At 34.5% G+C, this 25,371-nt stretch overlaps 2 protein-coding genes across 3 annotated transcripts; one reads left to right on the forward strand and one right to left on the reverse strand.

Annotated features, from left to right (window-relative positions):
• Positions 1 to 43: 43 nt before the first annotated feature.
• LOC110813745 (ARP protein (REF)) lies at positions 44 to 10,196 on the reverse strand. Its single transcript, XM_088222239.1, has 18 exons — positions 10,041 to 10,196; positions 9,236 to 9,406; positions 8,543 to 8,724; positions 8,131 to 8,236; positions 7,975 to 8,051; positions 6,930 to 7,017; positions 6,306 to 6,495; positions 5,215 to 5,341; positions 4,307 to 4,387; positions 4,095 to 4,196; positions 3,860 to 3,955; positions 3,577 to 3,651; positions 3,087 to 3,206; positions 2,330 to 2,458; positions 1,508 to 1,585; positions 991 to 1,077; positions 542 to 628; positions 44 to 414 (listed from the first exon to the last, which is right to left on the reverse strand). Exons 1-18 carry the CDS (start codon positions 10,093 to 10,095, stop codon positions 364 to 366), a joined length of 1,902 nt encoding a protein of 633 aa, XP_088078365.1. The 5' UTR covers positions 10,096 to 10,196; the 3' UTR covers positions 44 to 363.
• Positions 10,197 to 13,149: 2,953 nt separating this feature from the next.
• Positions 13,150 to 25,129, forward strand: LOC110813687 (autophagy 2). Of its 2 annotated transcripts, none has more exons than XM_088221858.1 (15): positions 13,150 to 13,679; positions 15,117 to 16,183; positions 16,671 to 16,819; positions 17,103 to 17,251; positions 17,340 to 20,546; positions 20,640 to 20,752; positions 21,281 to 21,488; positions 22,124 to 22,237; positions 22,321 to 22,428; positions 22,528 to 22,660; positions 23,150 to 23,349; positions 23,753 to 23,949; positions 24,081 to 24,168; positions 24,263 to 24,390; positions 24,732 to 25,129. In XM_088221858.1, exons 1-13 carry the CDS (start codon positions 13,473 to 13,475, stop codon positions 24,151 to 24,153), a joined length of 5,925 nt encoding a protein of 1,974 aa, XP_088077984.1. In that variant the 5' UTR covers positions 13,150 to 13,472; the 3' UTR covers positions 24,154 to 24,168; positions 24,263 to 24,390; positions 24,732 to 25,129. The 2 variants fall into 2 exon arrangements, with proteins under 2 accessions (XP_088077984.1, XP_088077983.1); XM_088221857.1 differs by having other exon boundaries at positions 13,151 to 13,679; positions 24,260 to 24,390.
• The last annotated feature ends 242 nt before the right edge of the window (positions 25,130 to 25,371 follow it).

Below are 25,371 nucleotides of genomic sequence, written 5' to 3' on the forward strand. Positions count from 1 at the left end.
CAGTTAGGAGAATGTTATAGAAAACGAATTCACAAAATTAATATGCACACAGAAGAAATATATTTTTTTCTCAAAAAAATTGCTTACAATCAATTTTGTAACCTCTAACTTACCACAACAAGTTATTTCACATCAGATTCAGGGGAAAAGAAAAACATTTCAATTTAGGCTAAAGATAATCTGGCATAACCAAATTATTTCTTTCCTGTGTTTTTCTTTTTTTTTTTTTCAGAGTAAATTCACCTTATGCTGGAGGAAAGTCATATAATCGTTCCCATGATTCCTTATTATCATTTTCAGATATGCTTAATCCTGTTATCTTATTATTTTCCTTGTAAGCACATTCAGAAAATCTCCATGAGATTATAACTTAGCCTTTTGAAGCTCGAAGTTTGGGTCAATGCAAACAACAACCTGCCAATTAAGTAGAGTAGGAGTAAACACACTGGAGCCAGGCCACACCGGAAAAATTTAGCACAGGCTAACAAAATGAAGTAAATGGTTTGTCGTAGTAATTTCTCTTTGGGATGTTGTGCATTACCTTGCCAGAACTTTTGCCAGAATGGAGATACTCTACAGCATCAGCAACACCTTGGAGGCCCCAAAACTTTCTGGGATCCACGGAAATCTATTAAAAGAGGAAATGAATAATGTGAGGGAGCCTGAATCCTAACTTTTTTGAAGTACAGAAAAATATATGCATAAGAAAATAACGGTTTTCTTACTACCAAATTGCAATTCAATGTAGAAATTTCTATGCGCTAGAAAAAATAGAATCTGTCAGGGAGAGGGAAATATAAAAGAAGAGAACATTAAAGTTTCAAATTTTATTGAGAAAGAAAGACAAATAGAATGCTGATCCGTTACAAGGTGGCAATGCTAATTCTAATACAAGTTTTTCCTGAAAAAGCATCTAAAACAAACGCAGACAAACTCATATAATAAGGAGGCAAGTAAAAGATATCTAACATATAATGAGTATTGCATTACCTTCAGCTTTCCCACAGAGTAGAGATCGAATAGTTTGTCCAGATGTTGTTTCCACAAGTGACTATATTGTACCAGAAAGAAACCAGTCTGAAACAATTGTCATTTAAAAGTAAGACCAGAAAGAAGCACAAGGTTCTTTTTTTTTTTTTAAAAAAAAGAAAGGTTCTAACTAGATAAGATGTGTCTTTGTTGACGTAATTGGATATGGAAAATCGTTCCAGATTATCAGAAAATGGTATTGTTATAAGATCAGTTTTCTTCAAACTGTAGCAGCTTCTGAATGCAGTAAGCCATCCACAAAACAGTTAAGATTTAATCATGTGTAGAAAAGCTTCATGGTAAATTATTGTAAACTTCCAAAAAAAGATGTGTCCAAGGATAACATAGATTGTGGTAAGTTTCTAACTAGAAAATTGATATAAACATCCCAGTAACATGACAAAAAGTGACCATAAATTCTAAGGGGATAATGTTACAGATATAAGAGTAAAATTTTCGTCACTTAGTATGTACTTACCACTGTTTGACTTTTGGCTAGAATCTTCTCACAGAGTCCAGTGTAATTTGATGGCTTCCATCCATGCTCTCCTTGATACTGAGATTAAAAAGTAGGATATTATAGAAATTAATCAAATATGTTCTTTTATATAGTCATCAATCCATATTTGAAATTGAAAATGATAAAAATCTCAATATTATGAGGTTAGAATAAAGTGAACATAGAAGATATTGTAGCAATTTTATTCTTCAAAACTGCAGATAGATCCAAAATGATGGGGTGGTCATGACATAGATCAAATCTGGTTTCTAAGAAAAAGTATATATCTCCTGATGGGGAGTCGAAATAAATTATTGACTCATCATATCATCTTGTAAAAACTTTATCTTATTGATAAGATGCTACGATAAACATTCTAGCCAGTAATTCTGTGTTTTAGAAAATTTTCGAACATAATTTGTATTTTTAAAAACTAAAGATCACAGAACTTTTTTTTCTGCCTCAAATTCAGTCAAAGATGTAAGTTATACAGAAGTTGATGCTCTTGAGCTGGACACAAGCAGTAGACAGTATTTTATACTCTTAAAACAGTGTTGTCTTTTCCGAAACAATCCTTATCCATAAAATAGATTTGAAAATAAACATTGTCGCACCTCCTACAAAATTTATAATCTGCACAGCCACTGATCCTTTGCTCTATTATTTGGTTACCAGTAACTCTAGAACCAGGCTTATTATTTATGATATGTGGTTGAATTATATTCTTACTCCAGAACCACTGATTTATGAATTCTATTTGCAAATAGCATAAAATTAGACAGAAGCAGATTAGGAGAGCACCTGGGAAATCATGCCAATCACAATAAGTCGTCCATAGACTGCCAATGCGTTCAAGCACAAATCGAACATGTCACCACCAACTGATTCATAGATGATGTCCATGCCTTTGGGAAACTCCGTCTTCAGAACCTGACAGAATTGGAAATGTTGAGCACACTTTGCATTGTCGAGCAAACTTAAAAGGCCAAACCATGGAAGCTTACAATGAGTTGAATTATTCAATGAGCAGTAAACTTTTTTGGTTCCTTTCACCAAGCGAGAATAGACTCGTGGAATATATATTGGATCAAATCTTAGGTTATGCACAACCTTAAGAGACTGAACAAGTAAAACAAAAACACACTCTTTCTATCTAAATAACCTCACCGAAGAAGTGTGACATGTTTCTGAAACATGAGGGATCTGATTTAATAGATAAAACACACTAAAACTGGTACTCCATCAATATTTAGTCATTTAAAATCTATTTACACCCTGTTAAGCTTAAGCATGCTTGTTAGATGCCTTTACTAGGGAAGACAACCATACGACAAGGGTAGATGTTGGACACGTAGGCACCTTATTTAACGCAAATATTTTCAGAAGGCCAAGAAAATGAAGGAAATCGAACTAATAACAAATTGAAGAAAGTGATTCTCCCTCACTAAAGTCAATCAACATCAAACAGATAAAAGTAAAGGTCCACTTTCATTGTCATTCTAGGCCTCAGTATCAGACAAACAAAAAGGAAGGGAAAATAACAATTCAAGATACCTACAGTTTTGACATCTTCAGCTTTATAATCAATGACTCGATCAACTCCAAGTTCCCTCAAAAGCTCAGCCTTCTCTTTACCTCCACAAGTTGCAACTACTTTATTTCCTGCCAACTTTGCAAGCTGCACATAATGGTCATTCAAGAATAGAATTGTTGACAAAGTGGCCGTTTATATTACTGAAAGACATCTTAGCAGGAAGAATATAGCACAAAATGGAAAATTATAAGATGAAAACCAACAATTCATATATGTAAACTTTTCGATGAATTACTCCGAACTTTCATCAAGTAAACTGTATATATACACAAGAGAAGTACACTTACAAAGAACTCTGTATATGGATAAGAACAAGAAAAATACAGATATATCTTATATTCTATCAATATAAAAGATAAGTCAGTACCCTGAACAAAATGTTCAAAAATAATTGCCATGCAGATGGTGGAGTAAAGAGATAGCCAAAGAACCACAACCAAATTGTAAATTATACCTGGACTGCAAATTGACCAGTCCCTCCTGCTGCCGCAGTGACAAGAACTATTTTCCCAGATTCCATCTGTCCTGCCTGTGAGTGCCATTAGAGAAAAGCATTCTCAAAAGAAGAAAGGTACAGTATAGAAAGGATGTTACAAGACACAATCAGTACCAAAGGTAATAATACAAAGATAAAATTCACACAAATTTATATTGCGGAACAGGATGACAAATAACCTAAACTAAAACAAAAAAATGCAGAAGTATACTGCTTCATTCATTAAAAATTTGAGGGCAACCTTTTCTAAACCAATTGATGCCGTTAGTCCTGAAGTAAGCATTGCAACAACTTCTGGATCTGGTCTTGCAATAGGAAGGATATGTTTGGAAGATACCTAAAATAATGTAGAAAATTCCAAATTGATCTTTTATTTACTGATACAAATATACAGATGAGGGAATGTTAGAAAACTTGACGGTGTAAAGCCAAATAATGCAAAAGCCAATCAATTTTGTTTTCAGGGTCTAACATACAACAATAAACTCAGCATAGCTTCCAAAAGTCATTACTGCAGCCGGACTGCCAACTTTCAAATCAGGGACAGATTCCCCCAATGCGGCAATTATTCCCACTCCCTGCAACATAGAAAAGATATGAACATCAATCTTGGCGTCAATATAACAAAATATTAAACCACAGGATAGACCAAATAAATTGAGGTTATTGAACTACAGCCTTACTGCACCTCAAATCCCGCATCAAATGGAAGACTGGGACCACTGTCTTTGTTGTTGCCACTAAAATAACGACCTGAGCTGAAATTCACCTGGACATAAAAAATTTCTGTTGGACAACACATGCACATATGCACATGAATGACGCAGACAAAAGAGGCATGCATAAACTATGCTTGGAGTGTCAGGGCAGGGGACAGAGATGATGTATGTAAGCCAATAGTCGAAAGAAAGAACAAAATTCCCAATATCATGTAACTATACATAATTACAGAAAAAGAAATTGATATACAAAAATTTGAAATCATGATCTCCTTTCTTTCCAAGTGTTTCCTCTACCCCTTTACCCATTACCCGCAGTAAGAATGAAGGGCTAACTCAGGTCAGTGATTGCGGAAATGAAAGAATTGAGGGAAATATTTAATACAAGTTACTAAGAATCTTAAAAGTCCACTGACTCAGTCATTTTCTACCCTCCAGAAACCAATGATATTTACCGCATAGCTTGCCACTAAGTAAGAACAGTTTGTAACCCCAAGTCGATGCTTAAAAGATAACTGCAGCTACTCTGCAACTGCTACGGATCAAGATAGACAATAATGAAGAATAATTGCGCAACAGAGGCAAGTACAACATGCCAACGCTTTAGGTAGCTTTCCAGCCCACTAATGCCTCATGGAGCTTGTCTCTGAGGCCATCTTTTAATTGTTCTTTTTTCTGTTCCTTGGTGATGGATTGTGGGGGTTGGGGAAGATGGATATATGATGTCATTTAGCTGAACAATAAACTTGGTCCAACAGTAAAAGACTGGTAAGGCTAGAATTTGGAAACATTAAACTTAACAAGGAAGAGAACAACATATAAAGAGATGATATTTGATAAAGTTGAAAAATACTTAATTAGATAACCACAAACTTACATCACTAGCATTCACACCAGCAAAGATGATTTTTACAAGAACTTGATGTGGTTCAATGGGTAATCTCAATGGCCTCTGCACTATGCTGGTAGCTTTACGGAAGTTGTGAGTCAGGGTATGCACAACTCTAAACAGAAGAAACCAACAAGTAGCAGTGAGTATTAACTAAAAGAACTTATTTACAGATAACCAGGATAATCATTAGAATGCGATTGACATAAACAGGAAAAGAAATTTGTATTATTGCCTCTCTGAGATATTAGTAGAGAAAAACAACAGTTAATAAATTTTTCAAGCCAATACCATAATGAAGTATGAACTGAGAGAGTTACATGAGACGAATATTTAAACCTAAGCTGACACCTCTGTTCGGCTGTCATAAGAACAAGCACATAGTACAGAAAATTCAGTTATAACTGTTTTTTATGGCACAGGAGCACTTGCTGCCACCGATATTTTCATGCACTTCATCTTCTTGGTTTTGTTACGGTCCATCCAACCATAAGTTACATTTATGATTTAGTATCACCTAGTCTTCTGTCTACTCCTTCCTGAACCTTAAAATTTATTTCATGACAAATATGTTCTTGAACTTGAGAAATTACTTTTGAGAATGAGAAGGCAGAGACAGACTTTGGCTCCAAATGCACGAAACAAAATTGAAGAAAGGTTACTACAATTGATATCACCAAGAAACAACTATGTGTCAAGGAAAATATCAACAATATTAGCATCATGAGTCATGACAAACCTTTGTGTTTACGCAAGAAAGCAATGGAAGACTCTAATGCATGTTCTAATTGAAAGAACAGACATCCAAGTTAACAGACTAATAAACCGATAATAAGGAGAGCGAACTCTTACATGTTAACTCAAAATTAAAGTTCATTACCAATACCCAACCACAGTCATTATACAGCATTGTTATTATCCAACTCTTCTTGCGTAATTTCTTCCTTTTTATCCAAACAAAAGTATGAAAAGGAACAGAAAAAATAATAATGATAATAATAAGCTAAGGTATATGCTTGCAGTTGCACTTTTATTTTTCAAAACAAAGAAAAACAAATTTTTAATACATTCAAGCTTACATTTTCTCAAAATTCTGTGGAAGTTGAAGATGTTGATCAGCTTTCAGTGAGATCCTCTTGCTGGAGCTTGAAGGATCTATCAAATATTTTGATTCTTCTATGGGAGTAGGCCAATACTCCATGCCTCTGCGGTTGGTAATCCAGAGGCATGAACCAGCTCTTGTCTCATCAGTAATGAGCTCAAAAGCACCTATAAGATTAGATAACTGTAAGACCCATATGACAAGATAAAAGATGAAGGTCAATCAACCTGCTCTGTCCACGCCAGCATTAAGCTGAAAAGCACATGTTAAGAGATTGATGTGATGGCATAATAATCACAAACAAAATAAGCATTGCAGGTTCAAAAATTTATGAAATAACCTCTTCAAAAGTTTAAATTCTCTATCAGATAAAGTTGGTACTTTCCAGAAGAACTTGCATGCTAGAGATTTCCCAACAATTGCAAAACCATTCCCCCTCTTCTACGGGAATCAACCACTAGAAACAATTCAAGTTTAAGTGCACATTTTCGGTCTAAACATGTAAAGATGCAAGACAGCATACTTGCCACTTATTTGCTTAGTTGTCTGGCTCACACTTGAAACTTATTTGAATAGTTGTCCAGCTGTGGGTTAGACATACCTTTCACCACCAAGTCCATAGGCAAAAATCCCCCAATCATATCGACAAATTTGGACTCTACTTTTGCGCCCATCTCAGTTTCGACAAACTGCATCCAAAATTCATATTTAAACATCTTCAACTGAAAGATGGAACATAAGAATTGCTTATAAATAGCACATGCAAGCAATCAAACAATTTAAGTCAGTTTATTTGAAGAAAAAAACAATTAAGTCAGTTATAAATAGAAATAGAAGGCAAACTTGTGAATAAATTTGAATTATCCTTCCCCTAAAAGAAACAGCGACCAGGAGGGGAAAAAATTGCATTTAGAAACTGAGCAAGTGCTACATTAAATTCGACACTTAGACAGCAATGACAATGAAAATAGATGCTTGGACCAATTGGTGGCTGGTGAAATCCATCCAAAGAAGTTTAGATTTCAAAATACAAATTATTTGGACACAAGTTATAAGCTCTGCTGACATAATTAAGTTATTCAAGATTCTCTTTCATAAAAGTTGGAATTGCTGAGCAAGAAACAGTAATGACAGAAGAAGAAAATTAATATAGATATTTTTAGAAAGAAAAAGAAAAAGAGCAACACCACAAATAAGGAATAGCCCCTTACCATTTACTTTTTATCCGTTCCAGTCAATGACACTCAACATAAAAACTGATGTGCCAATAAGAAAAATGTTGAGTTATTTACATTCTACTTTCAAGACATTATTCAGCTGTTTTGCATTATATATGAGATCATTTACTTTATGGATTGGCTAACCTTCACCGTTATTAGTAATCTAATAATTATAAACAATTATCTCACTTTAGAAACAATCCTGTTTACTCCAGCGGGTCCACCTTGAAGCAACCCAGTGAAAATTTCATGGGATGGTTATGCGCATGCCACATGCTTTTGACTGTTCAAACGGGTGGAAATTTTCAAGGTTCACGTACTTAGCAGAGAGACAACCATGACCAAATGACCTCAACAGAAACTCAAAATAATCGGCAAAAATTTGATCATTGGAAATATGCAGAGTGTTCCAGATTAAAGACTTACCTCAGGACACAAAACATTGATGCGAATTCCATGACGCCTGAAAGGAGCTAACGACCTTGTGAATAGAACAACACCACCTGTGAAAGAAAATCTATGAGAATGGAATATTACAGTGTAGAAAATAAAATTGCTATGATGAGCAACACAACGGCAAACCTTTGGAGGCAGAGTAGATAGGATCTTTATACATTGGATAAAGACCTGATGCAGAACCCATATTTATAATTACTCCAGGCTTCTGCTTTGCTCGCATAGCCTTAATCTGTTCAAAGACGTTTTTATTTCTTACACGTACCAAATATTGTTAATAATTAAGAATTAAGCCCTAAGGATCAGCGATTTATGAAAGATTTCCTATTTTTTCAGCATAAATTACCCATATTCATGAGTTTAAAATCACGCACGAATCAAGGAGTCTAACCAGTTCCTAAATTCCTATTTATCACATAGAGAACACATCCAGATAACTAAACCCCTCAAGACTGCCCAAGATACTACCAATGGCAGAAATTCAGAATGAACTTATCGTAAGAATTTGAATTGAAAGCAAGTTAATTTTTGAGCATACCGCAAGACGAGTGCAATCAATAATTGCCATCAGGTTCACGTTTATAGTGTGTTTCCATGAGGTGGTACCATCTGTTTCATCACTACGGAACGGTATACGATTGCCAATACCCGCAGAGTTAATACAGATATCCAAACCTCCATATATTGCTAAATGCCTATCGAAAGCAGCAGTTAAATCCCCTGTTCATACTAGAAAAGTCAACATGCTATCCGAGTAAACAATCTTGTCCTGGATCAGACAGCTAACATATGTTGATTGACTAGAACCTAAAAAACACGATGTCCATCTTACAAATCCAGGAAAGAACCAAAAGTACAGAAAGGTGAAGTGCAAGTACTTAAATATATATGAGACAAGATTCTAATCAAGATACACGCTACTGACATGGGTCACCATTTTCTTTTTCTCCAGCCCATGGTAAGCGGATCACTTTCAAGAACTCTATTCAAAACACGGTGGTCTTAACACTCACTACGAATGTACGAAGAACAAATAGTTGCAAAACAGTATATGGACTTCCCCGAATTTTAAATTTGAACAAAAAGCTTCTCTGCATTAAGACATTATTACTCAAAACATTGATCGGTAGAATAATCAGCAATAGGTTATCTTTCAGAACTTTGGACTAGGTTATTTGCCAATTCAAATGAAAATAAGATGAAATTGAGAAGTACTTCATCTCATACTTACCTGTATTAGTCACATCACATTTTATAAACATAGCTGATGGAAATTTTAAACCCGTGTGGAACTTGGCATTGTCCTTTTCAATGAGGTCTGCAACCTCCTTTCCCCTCTCAGAAAAGTCAACAACTGTCACAAATACTCCTTTCTTTCCAAGAGCCAAGGCAAGTGCTTTACCTACATATCATCCAACAAAACATGAAAAAATCATTCCATAAAATTTAAAATTTGGAAATTAGACAATAATTGCAGCCGTTATAGTTTTAAAATTTGCTTATGTGCTTCGTTGGATTTGACTGGTTACAGTAGCTAAAAACCATAGTTTGAGTGAGGCTATCAAGAAAAACTAGAGCAGCAACGGTCAACTCGAAAACTCCCTCAAATGAATCAATATCAAATCTCAAAGATCATAAACTCTGAGCAGCCGTCCTTTTTGTAGCAATCTTAGTCATGATCCCTAGTTCTTTCAAAAAAAAAAATGCATCCATGTATCTTCCCCGACCTACTTCACTTTCTGAGTTATTTATTACATGTAATATATATATATATATATGCATACATATCAAAATCAACACATTACAAAAAATACTTAATGATAGTGATAATCCAAGTTCAAGAACTCCACCTGCTAATTCGAAATCAAAGCCTAACTACAAAAACATGCCATTCAATAAACGGCTCAATTATAATAATAACTCTGTCAATAACAAAACACTCACGTATGCAACCATAAGAATCAATGAGAACGTGCAATTTAATAAGCGCTTCAGCTCAAAAGTTACTACAGAAAGCGGAGGAAGCAGAACTTTACCAATCCCCGAGGCAGCACCAGTGACGACAGCTGATAAACCAGGCTTAAGCTCCATTTTTCTCTGCCGGAGTTTAGGTCTCCTTTGGAATCAGCAGCAGAGAAGAAAATAGCCAAACAAAAACAAAAATGGGAAGAAGACAAGGCGCTCTATTTTTAACGACTTCCTGGAGGGGGGAGATTTATCTGGTCTTTTCATTACACAATTTACCGCTCCATCCTAAGGAAATGACGGATTTGCCCTTTCTCCTTATCTCTGAAATAAATCATTTATTTATATAGTATGCTAAAATTACAGTTGTAATATTTTAATTTAATTTTTTATAACTAAACAAAAATTTTGCTTTACTAGCTTAAAAAAATATATACTTTTTATTTGAATCACTTCGATTCTTACTGAAAATTAAAATAAAAAATATTAGTTTTATTATAATTTAAATATTGTAATTTTTTTTTGTATTTAGTAAGAAAAATTATTAAAAATAAAATTAAAAAATTTACAATTCAGTCTTTGTTCATATATTTAAATTTAAGTCATCAATTTTGGTAAATTATTAAATTAATTTTCAAAATTTGACAATTATTATAAATTAGTTTCTAATATATTTTTCATTGTAATTTAGTTCATAATGCACATTCATTTTTTTTATTTTCTAACAAAAAAAAGCTAAATTAATTAAATTATATTTAGTATTTAAATTTTTTTATTAATTTATTAAGTCAATTAATTAGTTCTACTCGTATTTTTTAAATTCTTTTTAAATTCTTTTTTAAGAAATTAGATTAATTAAATTGTAATCAAATAAATATAAAATTTTAATAATTTATTTTAAAATTTTATTAAATTATTTTCTTAAAATATTGTATATTCATAATTAATGCAACTGTATTCAGATTTCAGTGACGAGCCGTAGACGGAGCGGTCCATCGATGATTGCGTGAGCCTGCGCAGTATCCTATCTTCTCTCTGACCCATTTGCCGATTGGTCATTATCCACAGCGTATTATTGCAAATGCAGCCTTTAATTGCTCTTCCCTATTATTGGAATTGCCATTATGACGCCTCTTCTCTATTTATAAATATTCATTCTTCATTTTTATTATATAAATTTTAAAAAAAAATCTAAAATTTTATTACGCTGATAAAATTTATTTTTTATAAATATTCATTCTTCATTATTTATTTTTAAAAATTTTATAAATATATATTTTATTTTACGTACGAAATAACCATAATAGATACATTAGATAGACCTTAAATAATTGATATTATTTATCATGATTAAAATTTCTTATTCAGATAGCGAATTTATCAAACTCGATCAACCATCAACAAGTAATTCTAATGTGATTAAATTTAATCAGAGAGATGCAGAAATAGTATTTTAAAATTCATCCTGTTATTTTGGTATATATATATTTTTTATTTTTTTAAAATTGAGAATGTTTAAGTATTCGAAATAAATTTATATATATATGATTTTATCAATACCGAAATCGTAAAAAAAAAAAGGCAAAAAATAAACACCATTTTAACGAATCAAAAGGTTAGGTGTTATGTTGTATTATTTTTCTCATTATTAATCAACCAACCATGATTAATGCCATAAATACTCAAAAATATCTTTCACATTTAATTCATTAAAAATAAAATTGAATAATCTCTATATTTATATATATATACAATATTGGAAATGTAAATTAATGGGCCAAAAAAGCATGAGAAACTTAGTAAGGCCCATTAGTGTATAGAATATTATATAAATAAGTACATTTTTTTGGGCCCTTTTTCTTTTTAGTCGATTAATTTTATTTTTTTTTAATTTTGTATAGACGTCGAGCATATTACGATAATAATATAAATATATCTTTTATTTTCCATAAAAAAATATACAATAAAGTTTTTCATCCTACTAATTCACAACATTAAATTTTTCATATCTTATTTGTTAGCATTTAAAATTTTTAAGTATATATATATATATTTACATTAAATTTACATTTCAAAATTTACTCTCCGCATGCTATATCTAATAATCAAATTCACATTTCCAAAAAAAAAAAAAAAGCCTCACTCAAATATACAACAAAATTTATTTTTTTATTAATAAAATCGATAGTAATAAATAACAAAAAATAACATATAAAATAATATAATATTTATAAATATTATTTAATGATCACGTCAGATTCTTGCGTGCATAATAAACATGACGCAAGAAATATTCCCTTGCCGGGTGATATAATTCTAATATGTCTTTTTTTTTTTTTATAAACTCACACGTGTATATATATGTGTATATATATATATATAAACACGCATGTAAGACAAACGGTAAAATTTATATGAAAATTAAAACTATATGTTATAATTTTATATAAATTTAATATAAAGTTATATATTTTACAATTTTAAATAAATTTACATGTAATATATTTGAATATGAATTTATAGACAAAACTCTAAAATCCAAAGTTACTCGTATCTTCCTCCACTATTATCAAAGGTGATAGATACAGGCATCTATGGTTGAGACTCAAGGAACCCATGAATATGCTCGTTGATTTTTCAGAAACACCAAACACGGCCTTGACAGAACTTGATAACATAATTTAAAATATAAAAATAATTTTTAAATATATTAAAATAAAATTAATACGATAATATAGACTATACTTATCGATACATTTAAGATAATAGTATATAATAAATATATACTGAATTATTTTAATTATAAAAATAAAATGTTAGTGTAATAATATTATTATATGATTATATTTTAATTAATTATCGTGTTTGAAATTAATGCACTGTGATTTATAATTTTATTTGTTTAATTTTTAAATTAACGTGTATATGGTCAATAAAGAAGATTAATGTTTGTTTGTACGTAATTAATTAAAAAATTAATTAATTATAATTATTCTACATGAATTAACAAAATTATAATTATATATCATTCAAAAATATACAGTCATATATATATTTCAAAAATAAAATAATTAACGCATAAGAAATCCCACTCACACACACACACACACACACATATACATACATATATATATATACATATAGAAATAGATATAGATTTTAGAAGAAGAAATTATTCGAAACAGTTAAAGAAGTTTACGTAATTGTTATTTAGAAAACATATTATTATTGGGAGGACGACATCTGCAGAAAAGCGCCAAACACACCCCAACACAGACAACAGCCGCCTTCGTATTCACATCAAATCCTCAATTGCTTCAAATTCAAACTCTCTGTCCCTGATTCCGCTCTTGATGGAAGCGATAATCTTCCATCACGAGCCGCAGGCCTATTATATAGGAGCCGTAATTGCGTATCGCAAACCCTAATTCCCCCCAATTCAACCTCCCAATTCAACCTCCCAATTCTATCACCTTTCCGTTCATTGAAAGCGAGGGAGGAGGATGATGTTCCCGTGGAACATCGCGAGGTCGGCGGAAGCCATCTTCTCGCGGTGGGCGCTGAAGAGGGTTTGCAAATTTTTGCTGAAGAAGAAGCTGGGGAAATTCATATTGGGGGAAGTTGACCTTGATCAGCTCGACGTGCAGCTTAGCGATGGCACCATCCAGCTTAGTGATCTTGCGCTGAACGTGGATTACCTGAATGAAAAGGTACGTGCAGTTTATGTAGTTTTCGGCAACTTGGAGCTGAAAGTTTTGGTTGGAAAATTTGAACAAGAAGTAGGAATTGAATATTAGTTGGGAGATCCCAGTCGGTGGAACTACTTCCTTAACTTCTTTATTTTTGTTACCGTACTCGAGAAAATGTGGTCAGAGTTATTGTATTTGATGAAACTGTTGGAAATGTGACTTTTTTCGATTGGAGTTATAAGTTTGAGGGGGTTGATTAGGCCCAGAGCTCAATTGAGTTGAGCTTTCTTATTGTTAGTTTTATTTCCACAGAAAGAGTATTTTCTGCACCTGGAAGTATGCTTACTAGATAATTTCCCGCAGAAAAGAATAAGCAAAAGAACCTGCACTTTCATTTTGTGTTTTCTGCTTTCCAGAAACGAGACTAAATGTGTGTTCTGCGAGGAGTTGACATGAGCCATTGGTTTAATGCAAACATTATCTGGAGGTGAATTCTATTATAGAAAAAAGAGTTATGTTGAACATAAGTCGATGGTTGGTTCATTCCTCTAATGGTTCATGAACGAAAAAGCATAGATAATTTTGTGGTCACCCAATGGAAGTTTCACTGACCAATGCAATGGGGTTGCCAGAAGAATGTACGAAGCTTTGAGCCTGAACAAGTCACGAGGAAGAGACAACACACAGAAATGATTTTATGTCAAATATGTTTTGCCTATATTTATTTATTTAGTTATTAAAAAACTGTCATCTTCTGATCTGCAGGAAAATAGTGTTTGCATACTAACTTTTTCCATTAGGTGTTAAACAGTGCAATATTTGGATAGACAATGAGTTTGGTCAATTATGAAGGAACATTATTGTAAAAGCTTGTTACCAGCTACTTATTATTTTTTAAAATCAACTAACTTTTAAGAGTAAACTAAAAATTTAAAATAAAAGGATATGGAGAGCTTAAGTTTTATGTTGATTTTTAAGCCTAGAACTTACAAAGACTGGGATTGTTGTCCCTTTTTGCATCTGAACATGCTAAGCTGCATGGGCGTTCTAAAGATTGTTCTCTGTCTATTTTATGTACGGATTGACCGGCTATTCTTTTTGTATTTTGCTGGCTTTCTTTTCTTTTCTCTCTTTCCTTTTGCTTTTGTTGTTGTGCAAGGATATCTAGTCATCTTTATGTGCTTCCGTTTAATTTTCTAATAATACTTATTTTTCTCTTAAAAGGCAAGAGCTTATAAACCAAAGAGCTTACAGATATTTGGATGGCTTAATTTTCTCTAAAAACAAGCTTATTGGCTGGTTTTAGAAGAAAGTCAAAACGTGCATCCCCTAGTGGCCCAACTTTTGTATGCCAAAATGATTTTATGTTTCTTGTTCATTAATTCTGATTATGACTCTCTTAGTTTGCTATATATGTTTTTGATAATTATATGGTGTTCATATGGTAATGTTTTCCAGCTAGGTGCAGCAGCGTCTTTGATTATAAAAGAGGGTTCGATCGGCTCCTTATTAGTTAGAATGCCTTGGAAGGGCAAAGGTTGTCAAGTTGAGGTGGATGAACTTGAAGTTGTTCTTGCTCCCCGACTCAGAAGTAATTCATCAAGTGGCAATGGAACTTGTAGCACCAGTCAAGATGGTCCTCATACTATACACCATGATGTGGGAAAACCTGGGCATGATGCACTGGATAGTGCCACTACATCTACGTCCTCTGATGTCCATGAGGGCGTCAAGACAATTGCTAAGATGGTAAAATGGTTTCTTACAAGCTTCCACGTGAAGATAAAAAATTTGATTGTTGCTCTTGATCCAAATTTAGAGAAAGATGAAACAGAAGCGGCTACTTGCACAACCTTGGTTCTACGAATAACAGAAATAGAGTGCGGAACTTGTGTGTCAGAAGAATCTAGTTCAAGTAACAGTTCAAAAATTGAGAGCTTCCTTGGCATAAGTAAACTTATGAACTTTGTAAAATTTCAAGGAGCCATACTTGAACTTCTCCGAATGGATAATGTTGACGGTAGAACATCTCTTGACGAAAAATTTACCGGATATTGTCCGTCAAATGCAGCAACTCCAATCGCTGTGGGGAAGGAAGGCGGTATTTCAGGGAGCCTAAAGTTGAGTATACCTTGGAATGATGGTTCCTTAGATATCCGCAGAATTAACGCAGATGTTTATGTTGATCCGTTAAAGCTAAGATTTCAACCCATCATACTTAAATGGTTCTTGCTTTCATGGGAAGTATTGAAGAATCTTGCTAATGATGGGAGGGCCCACACATCTTGCAAGACAGCTGAATCAGTTTATTTCAATTCAGCTTCTCATTTCCATTCATCTGCGATTCCTACTAACCAAGATGTACATATTGGCGGTACCATTTCTACTAACTTGTATGCTCCAAATAGTGAAGAATTAGTAACTGGAACTACACCGCCTGGGTCACACCTTATACATGATTGGGTACCACGGTCTGTGAGCTATAAGCAGAATGTTGGCACTGAAGATGTTGATTTCGGGGCAAGGTAGGTAGCCCGACGTCCTTTGGACCTTCTCATTCTTTATAAATTCCTTCCAGAGATTAGAAAGTTTCTTGCTTTTATGCTTGTTATGGTCATTGAGTATTTTCTGAGAATGAAATATATTTGATGGATCTTTCTAGTAAACGCAAGATAAACATTATGTGAATGAGGAAAAAAAGTTAAATATTTTACTTGAAGCTTCATTTTTCCTCCAAGTCAAACTTGGATTGAATTTGATCTATTTATAGATATTTAGATTAAAATTGAATTACTTTTCCTAAAATGTTGGATTGAAGAACAATCGTACTTGAATTTCCACCTAGTTTATTTGGACCTTGCATCTGACTAAAGCATTATGCTATTCAATTCTGATCCCCTTACAACTCACTACTCCATTTTCTTCACTTAAAGGAAGTCTTGGAATATCACCAGAGTGCTGTATTATAATTTCAAATAAAGCTCATACTTATTCATATTGGGTTTTGTGTAGCATGGATCAATTTTTTGAATGTTTCGATGGAATAAGAAGTTGTCAGTCAGCTTTAGGAAGCAGTGGGATGTGGAACTGGACATCTTCTGTTTTCACTGCAATTACTGCTGCTTCTAGCCTGGCTTCTGGATCTTTGCATGTTCCTTCTGGTATGTACATGTATAACTTATTGAGAAACTTTCTTCTTCAGGGATTAATTTTTTATTAGTTACTATCTAGCATTTTGAGAGTTTGAATATCGATACCTATGGGCTTTAAGATGTAATAATTGCTTTGTACGGCAATGAAGCAATAAGCCTGAATATATACACTTAACTCAAGAATACTCCAGCAGTGCATAGGGGGTATAAATACATATAAAATTTTATGATTGTGTGATGAGAAACATTTTTAGCTCCCACTTAATAACTTTCTTCCTTGGCTTCCTTGCAGAACAGCAGCATATCCAAACCGATCTCAGGGCAACTATTGCTGGAATTTCAATTGTGCTTTCTTTTCATGATGACGGCGATCAGGCACATGATGTTATGGATGCTAATTATGTGGCTGCAGAATGCAGAGGCCTTTTTGTTGCCATGCAGGTAATGATTGTCCTTGGAGATTTTTGCTCCCTAATTTTTTAGTATTTTTCGCACTAAATTAACTTCAGACACCTGGTAAGGTGAACAGGTACGTCCTTGGGAAATGAGCTTGGAAGGAACGATGAAGTATGTTGAGGTTGCCCACTATCTGTGCAGTGAAAATGACGTAATGAACTTTGATTTTCAAGGAAGTGTTGGTGATATTAAGTGTGAAACGTATTGGATTAAGAATCTTCAAGCTGAAGTTGAGGATACTCTCCCTCCATTTCCCTCTTCTGCTGAAGGTCCTGATTTAGACAGATTAAGTGGGCTAGTTGCTGATGCATTTTTATCTGGAAAGAAGGGCAATGCAGTTAAAACTTTGTTGCTGAGATCCTCAGGTGTTACCCAGTGCCAGGTTACTATTGACTCCCGATTATCAGATGGCAGTTTAAGGAGACCAACATTGTTTTCATTAAATCTGCCTCCATTCATATTCTGGTTGAACTTTCATTTGATAAATATGTTGCTGAACCTTTTCAAGGAAGTTGGAAAATCTATTGAAAGAAGCAGTAAGAAGAATGGGTTTTTGGATCAGGGATGTAGGGAGAAGCATGATCCATTTCAAGGAGATGGGCACCTCCAAATCAGGACCTTGCATTCAACAGACAGTTTTAGGGGGAATATATCAATCCCCAATGCACGTTTAATTCTGTGCTTCCCGTTTGAGAGTGGCAAAGAGATTGGAGGCAGCTTTTGTTGGAATCAATTTATTGCTCTTGATTTTGCATCATCCAAAACTTCAAAGGAAAAAATTCAGGGTAGTCCGGTTTTAGATGGGTGTCCACAAGGAAGAACATTCTCTCCATCAGCCATGCATTCTTTACACTTAAATGTTGGTAATCTTAGCATCTACTTGGTCACTTCCGCATGTGAAGACGATGTTGAAAATAACTCCAGCAGTTCACTGAGGAAACTTTCTGCTCATAAAGTTTTATCTGTCAGCAACGAAAGTGCTTGTTTGTCTGTCATTAACATGTTCTGGCAAGAGGGTCCGGTAACTGGTACATGGGTTGCAGAGAAAGCCAAGTCTCTAGCTACTTCAGGGGATTCCAAAAATAGAAATAAAGTCGGTGGAAAAGGTTACGAGTTTGCCATTACGACTGCTACCAGAGATCCAGAGGATGTATACTCGCTAACCCGAGAAGAGATAATTTTCAGCTCTTCTTTTTTCCTGCACATTCGTCTGTTTCCTGTTAAAATCCATATAGGCAGTTCACATTATGCTAAACTGCTCTCCCTTATAGATCATGTGAAATGTAGGTTATCATCTGCTGCTTATGATGAAAGCAGTGGAAGGGAGGAATATTCTCTGAATCAGACATCAATACTTCTGGAATGTGATTCTGTTGAAATTTTAGTTAGACTAGAAAACAAGGAAAATACAAATGATCTATTGCAGAATGAACTTCCTGGGTCGTGGTATTGCTTAAAACTTATAGTTCAGAAGTTTGATTTGCTACTTGTCTCAAATATAGGAGGTATTTGTGGTGCTGATTTCTTTTGGTTAGCCCATGGAGAAGGAAAATTGTGGGGTTCCGTCACTGGAGTGTGGGATAAAGAGTTTCTTCTGATTTCATGTAGCAACTCCACCATTAAACGTGGCGATGGAGGAGGTTCAAATGCATTATCGTCTAGGTTGGCTGGTTCTGATATTGTACACTTATGGGAGCCAGAAACTTCCCGTGGTTACACATCTGTAACTCTTAGGTGCAGTACAATTGTAGCAGTTGGTGGTCGTTTGGATTGGTTGCAAGCAATAACGTCATTTTTCAATATGCCATCTCCTGAAACTGATCAAGCAGTTGACAAGCACCAGCAGGAAGGGTGCTCCGATGCACCACATGGTGCTTCTTTTATTCTTAACTTTGTTGATATTGGATTGAGCTATGAGCCCCACTTTAAAAGTCTGTTGCTCCACAGTGAAGTTCTTGATTCAGACTTTAGTCCTGCAAATGTCAAAGAAGAAATTAGTGCTGAAATATATGTTGGCTGTCTATTGGCTGCATCTTCCTTGACTGTTTCCAATGTAGTTGCAGCAGATTGTGTAAATGGTGATTACAAAATTAAAGTGCAAGATCTGGGTCTTCTTCTTTGTACAGTGACAGATCCTGAGAGACTTGGTGGTACTTACAGTGTAGAGTATCTTTGTGAGTATGGTTATGTTAAAGTTGCTAGGGAGGCCCTTGTGGAAGCAACTTTAAGAACAAATTGTGAGAATGGCATTCTTTGGAAGGTTGAATGTTCCAAATCTCACATTTATGTTGAAACATGCAATGACACCACCTCTGGTCTGATTCGCTTGGGTGCTCAACTCCAAAAGTTATATGCTCCTAATGTGGAGGAAACAATTGTACACTTGCAGACGCGATGGAATAATGTTCAGCAGGCAAAGGAGAGGAATGATTCCAATGATAAGGCTGGGAATTTTAATGATGATTTAGCTTCTCAAATGCTGAATACAAGTATAGATGCTAAGAGGGAATCTGGAGTAATTGGACTCATGGATGAGATAAGTGAAGATGCATTCAATTTAGATGGGACTCAGACATGTCAATTTGATTCCTCAGACTCAAAATTGCATGCATCACAAGATGGAATCTTTCTTGGGGAGGCATGTAACCTAAGTTTTGATACTTCTGAGATTTTCTCGCACAATCTATCAGTGAATGGATCTGCACTTGCCATAGGAGTGGAAAGTAGTCAAACATCATTCCTAGAAAATGATTGTTCGCCTGAACTGATAGAAAGTTATTGTTTATCTGAGTTACGTCCTCTATCAGAATTATCTGCAGGCAGGGAACTGTCAAGAAGACATCGGAATCTTGGGGATGGAGACCTTGAGAGAAGAACTACTGGATGGTATGGGGATGCCTCTTTTAGAATTGTAGAAAACCATATTTCAAAAACAAGTGACCTAAATTGCATGACAAAAGTTAAAGAGTGCATGACTTCATCTGTTGAGGGTGCAAGACCTGATGATTTTGGAAATGCTCTGGGACGAGTACTTGTTAAGAATGTCAATGTTATATGGAGAATGTATGCTGGCTCTGATTGGCATGACTCGCAGAAGGATAATGAAAGCTCTACAGATATCCATGGAAGGGATACAACTGTATGCCTTGAGCTTGAACTGTCTGGGTTGCAATGCCAATATGACCTTTTCCCTGTTGGTGGAATATGTTCATCAAAGCTTTCTCTTTCAATCCAGGATTTTCATCTTTATGATAGGAGCAAGGCTGCACCCTGGCAACTGGTAATGTTTGAATTTGGCATTTTTATCAAGAAATTAGGTATTTACCTTTTTTGTATTGCATGAGATTTAGAATTGTTTTCTTTGTCTTGGAAGGTATTGGGTTATTATAATTCGAAAGATCATCCTAGGGAATCCTTTTCAAAAGCATTCAAGCTGGATATAGATGCTGTCAGACCAGATCCACTAATCCCGCTTGAGGAGTATCGGTATGTATAATGTAATAAGCATTCACTTTGTGAATGCTTCCCCTCCTGATGAAGTTTGAATACTTCTGGCTGTTAATTAGTCAAGTTTATTTGGTTTCAACTTTTTTCACGAGTGGATATTATTTTTAATAACGTGGTTTTCTAGTAAGATGATGATTGCACTTTGGAGAAGCTAATTTGCATGGTTATGATTGGTAGCTGATAAATAAAATTAGATGGAACATCAGTACTTGTTGTTCCGAAGAAAAGATGAATTCTTCTCATTGTGAACCAATAAATGGGAATCATTCTGTTCCAAAGTATCTGTTCGCGGGGCAGATGCAAATGGTTCCCGTTTAATAGCTTAGGAAAGTTTATCTATTCCCTTCATAGTTTAATTGTCTTGACCATGTATTTTGTTTCCTTTCTGTTCCTTTTGTTTTCTTTTCCATTGAGGTTATTTGTGACTCTAGCCTGTTTTAAAGAAATATCATAAAATTTTAATCATTTACTATATGAGGATATGCTGAATCTCTTTTGTTTCTTCAGGTTACGCATTGCATTCCTTCCTATGCTATTGCATCTTCATCAAAGCCAGCTTGATTTTCTCATAAGCTTTTTTGGGCCAAAGAGCTTAGCAGTTGATCAATCTTCTGGTTGTGCTCAAGATTCAGGTGCTTCAAAATTAGTGTTGACAGAGAGAGTTGATCCTGCCGGGCATCATGTCATAGAGGAGGCATTGCTCCCTTATTTTCAGGCAAGTAGGATAACTTGATGTTGCTTAAGGAGTAAAATCTTTCCTAAGTGCTTTTGGATTTCTTATATCTCGAGTTTTATGTGCATAGTCTTTTTATCACATGTACATGTTTGCTCAGATGAGCATCTGGGAACTGGAGACCATTTAGTAAAATTATCTGAATAAAGATTATGTTATTCCCTGTTATAGAAAAGATGGCAAGCTGCTATTGTCTTTTCGTCTTTGCTTTGTGTTATGTTATTTTTAAGTCAAATGGCTTTCTTATGAATAGTTTGCATGGTTCATTTTAATATTCAACAACAAATCATGACGTGATCTTGCTCGGTGATGCTCTTCTATCCTACTTTTGTCAGTTGTCTTTCCATTTTAGTTGTCCTGGATTGTTTATCACTTACCCAACGAGTACAGATTTTTATATACCTTGTAATTATGCCCTAAACGATTTAGTAAATCACACAAAAAATAGAATGGTACCCTCTTGAGGATGAACTTTCTCATATTATAAAGGATCGTATGCTCAATTAAACTGTGCATTTATGGCGATAGAGAAAATAGGACTTAGGATTTCAGTTTTTGTTTGCATTGGGATTGGACTCTGGTTATAAGATTACTGATCAAGTGAAATTTTGTTTCAGAAATTTGATATTTGGCCTTTTCTTGTTCGGGTTGATTACAGCCCCCACCGTGTTGATCTAGCGGCATTAGGTGCTGGCAAATATGTAGAATTAGTAAACCTTGTCCCTTGGAAGGTAATATACAAGATTGTTCCCGGCGTGTGCATTTTGTGAATTGTCAAAACAAGTTTTTTTATCTAAAATAAACCTTTGCACAGGGGATTGAACTCCAACTCAAACATGTTCATGCTGCTGGCATTTATGGCTGGGGCAATGTATGTGAAACAATAGTAGGGGAATGGCTGGAAGACATCTCACAAAATCAGGTTTTTGGTGGCATTTATTATTACCTCTTGAGGATCTTTTGGCCTGACAAATATTCTTCATGATTATTAGTTTGTCTTTTAACCTGTATTATAATATAGATTCATAAGATTGTACGAGGAATCCCTACCATTCGATCACTTTTTGCTGTTGGTGATGGTGCTGCAAAGCTGGTTTCTTTGCCAGTTGCAAGCTACAGGAAGGATCAGAGGGTACTAAAGGGGTTGCAAAGAGGTAAAATGCGAGCCAGAAATTTTTATTTATTTGAATACATAACTTTTTATGCATAATGACCGATATTTTGGTCTACGCATCACATGGTGAACCTATGAATATGCCATTATATACATTATTTTCTCTTTACTTCGTTACAACTTAAATCGAATACAGTATATTTATGAAATCATTGTGAATAGAAGGATCTGACCACATTTAGCTTGATGAGCTATGTTCACTAGGCTGGTTTTAGAGTATCTGCTTGGGAATATTTGGTGTTTGTTTCAGTAAGTGGCAAATTTGCGTCAACAATTCTATTTACTTTGTTGCTGCTTAAATGTAATAAAGCTATTTGTGAAGTCATTATGTATATGAGGATCTCACCATATTTGGTTTGATGAGTCATGTTTCTAATGCACATTATTGTGGCTAGTTTTAGCCTCTGTTTCTGGTATTAATATTTGATATATTGATTTTTGTGATAACGGTGGATTACTTTCTTCCCAGGTACTATTGCATTTCTTAGGAGTATATCTCTTGAAGCTGTTGGGCTTGGGGTCCACTTGGCAGCAGGGTTTCATGACCTATTGCTCAAGGCAGAATATGTTGTTACAAGTATTCCACCATCTCTATCATTGCCTTCTGCAACAACGAAGGCAAATGTAAGATATAATCAGCCAAGAGATGCCCAAGAAGGTATTCGACAGGTGAGTATCCTAACATACCTCACATATGTGTTTATGTGATTGAATAACATACCCTTCTCATTATTTGGTAACTGCTTCATTTTTGGGGAGAAAGACATGCATACCTGCATATTTCTTTGCCAGGAATATTAAGAATGGTCAGTTGTTCTAAACTACACAAGAGTCATCCCTACACTCAATTATCTATGATCATAAGAAGTTTGTACTCTTTAGCCATACGGCTTCATGCTCACTTCTTCTCTTTGAATATCTTCTTAATTCTTCTTGGCATTCTTTTTCAGTCTAAAACTTTCTATCATGCTTGGGATCTGAGTCTGCAATGATGGTCAATTTTGTTAGCTAGAAAATATACTCAAGGAAATTTTTTTCCAAAATTGATGTTGATGTCCTTAAAATCTGTCAGGCCTATGAGAGGATAAGCAATGGCCTGGGAAAATCAGCTTCCGCTTTAGTCCAAACTCCCTTGAAGAGGTACCAGCGTGGAGCCAGTGCTGGGTCTGCTTTGGCAACTGCTGTTCAGGCAGTTCCAACAGCTGCCATTCTTCCTGCTTCTGCTTGTGCTAGTGCTGTACATTGTGCTTTTCTTGGCTTCAGAAATAGGTAATCTGATGGTTTAAGTCAACATCGTACTCATTTATCAATATCTTGACTTCCTCAAAAAAAATTATTATTATCTCAGAAGCAAGATAAATAGAACTAAGGTAGTTAACTGTGACAATTTATGCTTGCAGCCTCGATCCTGAACGTAAGAAAGAATCAATGGAAAAATATTTGGGTCCCAATCAGGCACGAAATCAGAGCTAAACGACAGTGCTTATGGTACCATTTGTTTACATTACCATTATTTTCCTTATCCACTTTACTGAGTTAGATTGTGACAGTTCCCAGTTTTTTCTATTCTTGTTCACAGAAGACAACGTCACAGTTGACTTATTTAAGAACTGCTTTCCGCAGCAACAAAGAGAATGATCTGAGATTTTGCGACAAAGGGATTATTTTTTAGATGTCTCTTTGTATCCAAAATAAATTTCCTGCATTAAGGTAAGCTCCACGTCTCTAGAATTTATATTCCCTGATATAGATTCCTTTTAAAAGTTCAGGCTTTATAAGCTTTTCTGGCAAAAAAGCAAGCAATACTTTTAATTATTAATTTGTCATTAGTGATTTTCCACATTGCACTATTCAGCCATTTTATATATCAATCCCTGGTAACCATGATAAAAATGGATTTGTCATTAAACCATATGGTTTAGAACCCTTGTCCAGAAAAAGAAAAGAACTTGTGACTTAGGCCCATTGAGGTATTGACGGTTATGTTCAAATATATTTGCATCATCTTTGTTTTTCTAACATGCCCTAGTTCTTTTTTTTTTCGGTAACAGGCTTATGGCTTGAGGAGTAATCAAACATTTCATTCAAATCAAAGCAAGGCAGGAAGGTAATTTTGTACATGTGTAAATATATGGTGCTTGGAAGTTTTTAGACATAGAAAACCATGTAATTATAGTCGTCTGTTGGCATGGTGAGCTGCAAAGTTTGATTCTTTTATAGATTCTTTGACATTGTAAATTTGTCCTATTTATTGTACATAGTCCATTAGATTGTTACTCGGTCAGCAATAATCCTCTAGATTCTTCATTGGTTGTTATAGAAAGAAACCATATAGCACACTTAAGCGTTAGATGCAGTGAAAATTTTATTTTCTAACTTGATGAAATGGTTGACAATTTTATTTTTTGACTTTCAGTTTGTAAATAAATTGCCTTTGTGCCTTATCAGATATACTGTTATCGTTGTCTATTCTTGTGTTTGAGTACGGATTGTTCACCAAGCTGTACGGCTAGTATATCTTGCTCAATTATGATTATGGGACTTATCTTGATCGCTCAATCTTGTTACTTCATTGCAATTAAATTTTTGACTTGGAGTTCATGCTTCGAAATCTAGCAAATAAGCCATCTATAACTTCTTTCCTTTTCCTTGAGGAAAAGAGATGTTGACAAGTGGGTTGCAGTTATAAAT

The sequence above is a fragment of the Carica papaya genome, chromosome 6 (genome assembly GCF_054855325.1).
Source record: "Carica papaya isolate Zhongbai chromosome 6, ASM5485532v1, whole genome shotgun sequence".
NCBI classification, from domain to species: Eukaryota; Viridiplantae; Streptophyta; class Magnoliopsida; order Brassicales; family Caricaceae; genus Carica; species Carica papaya.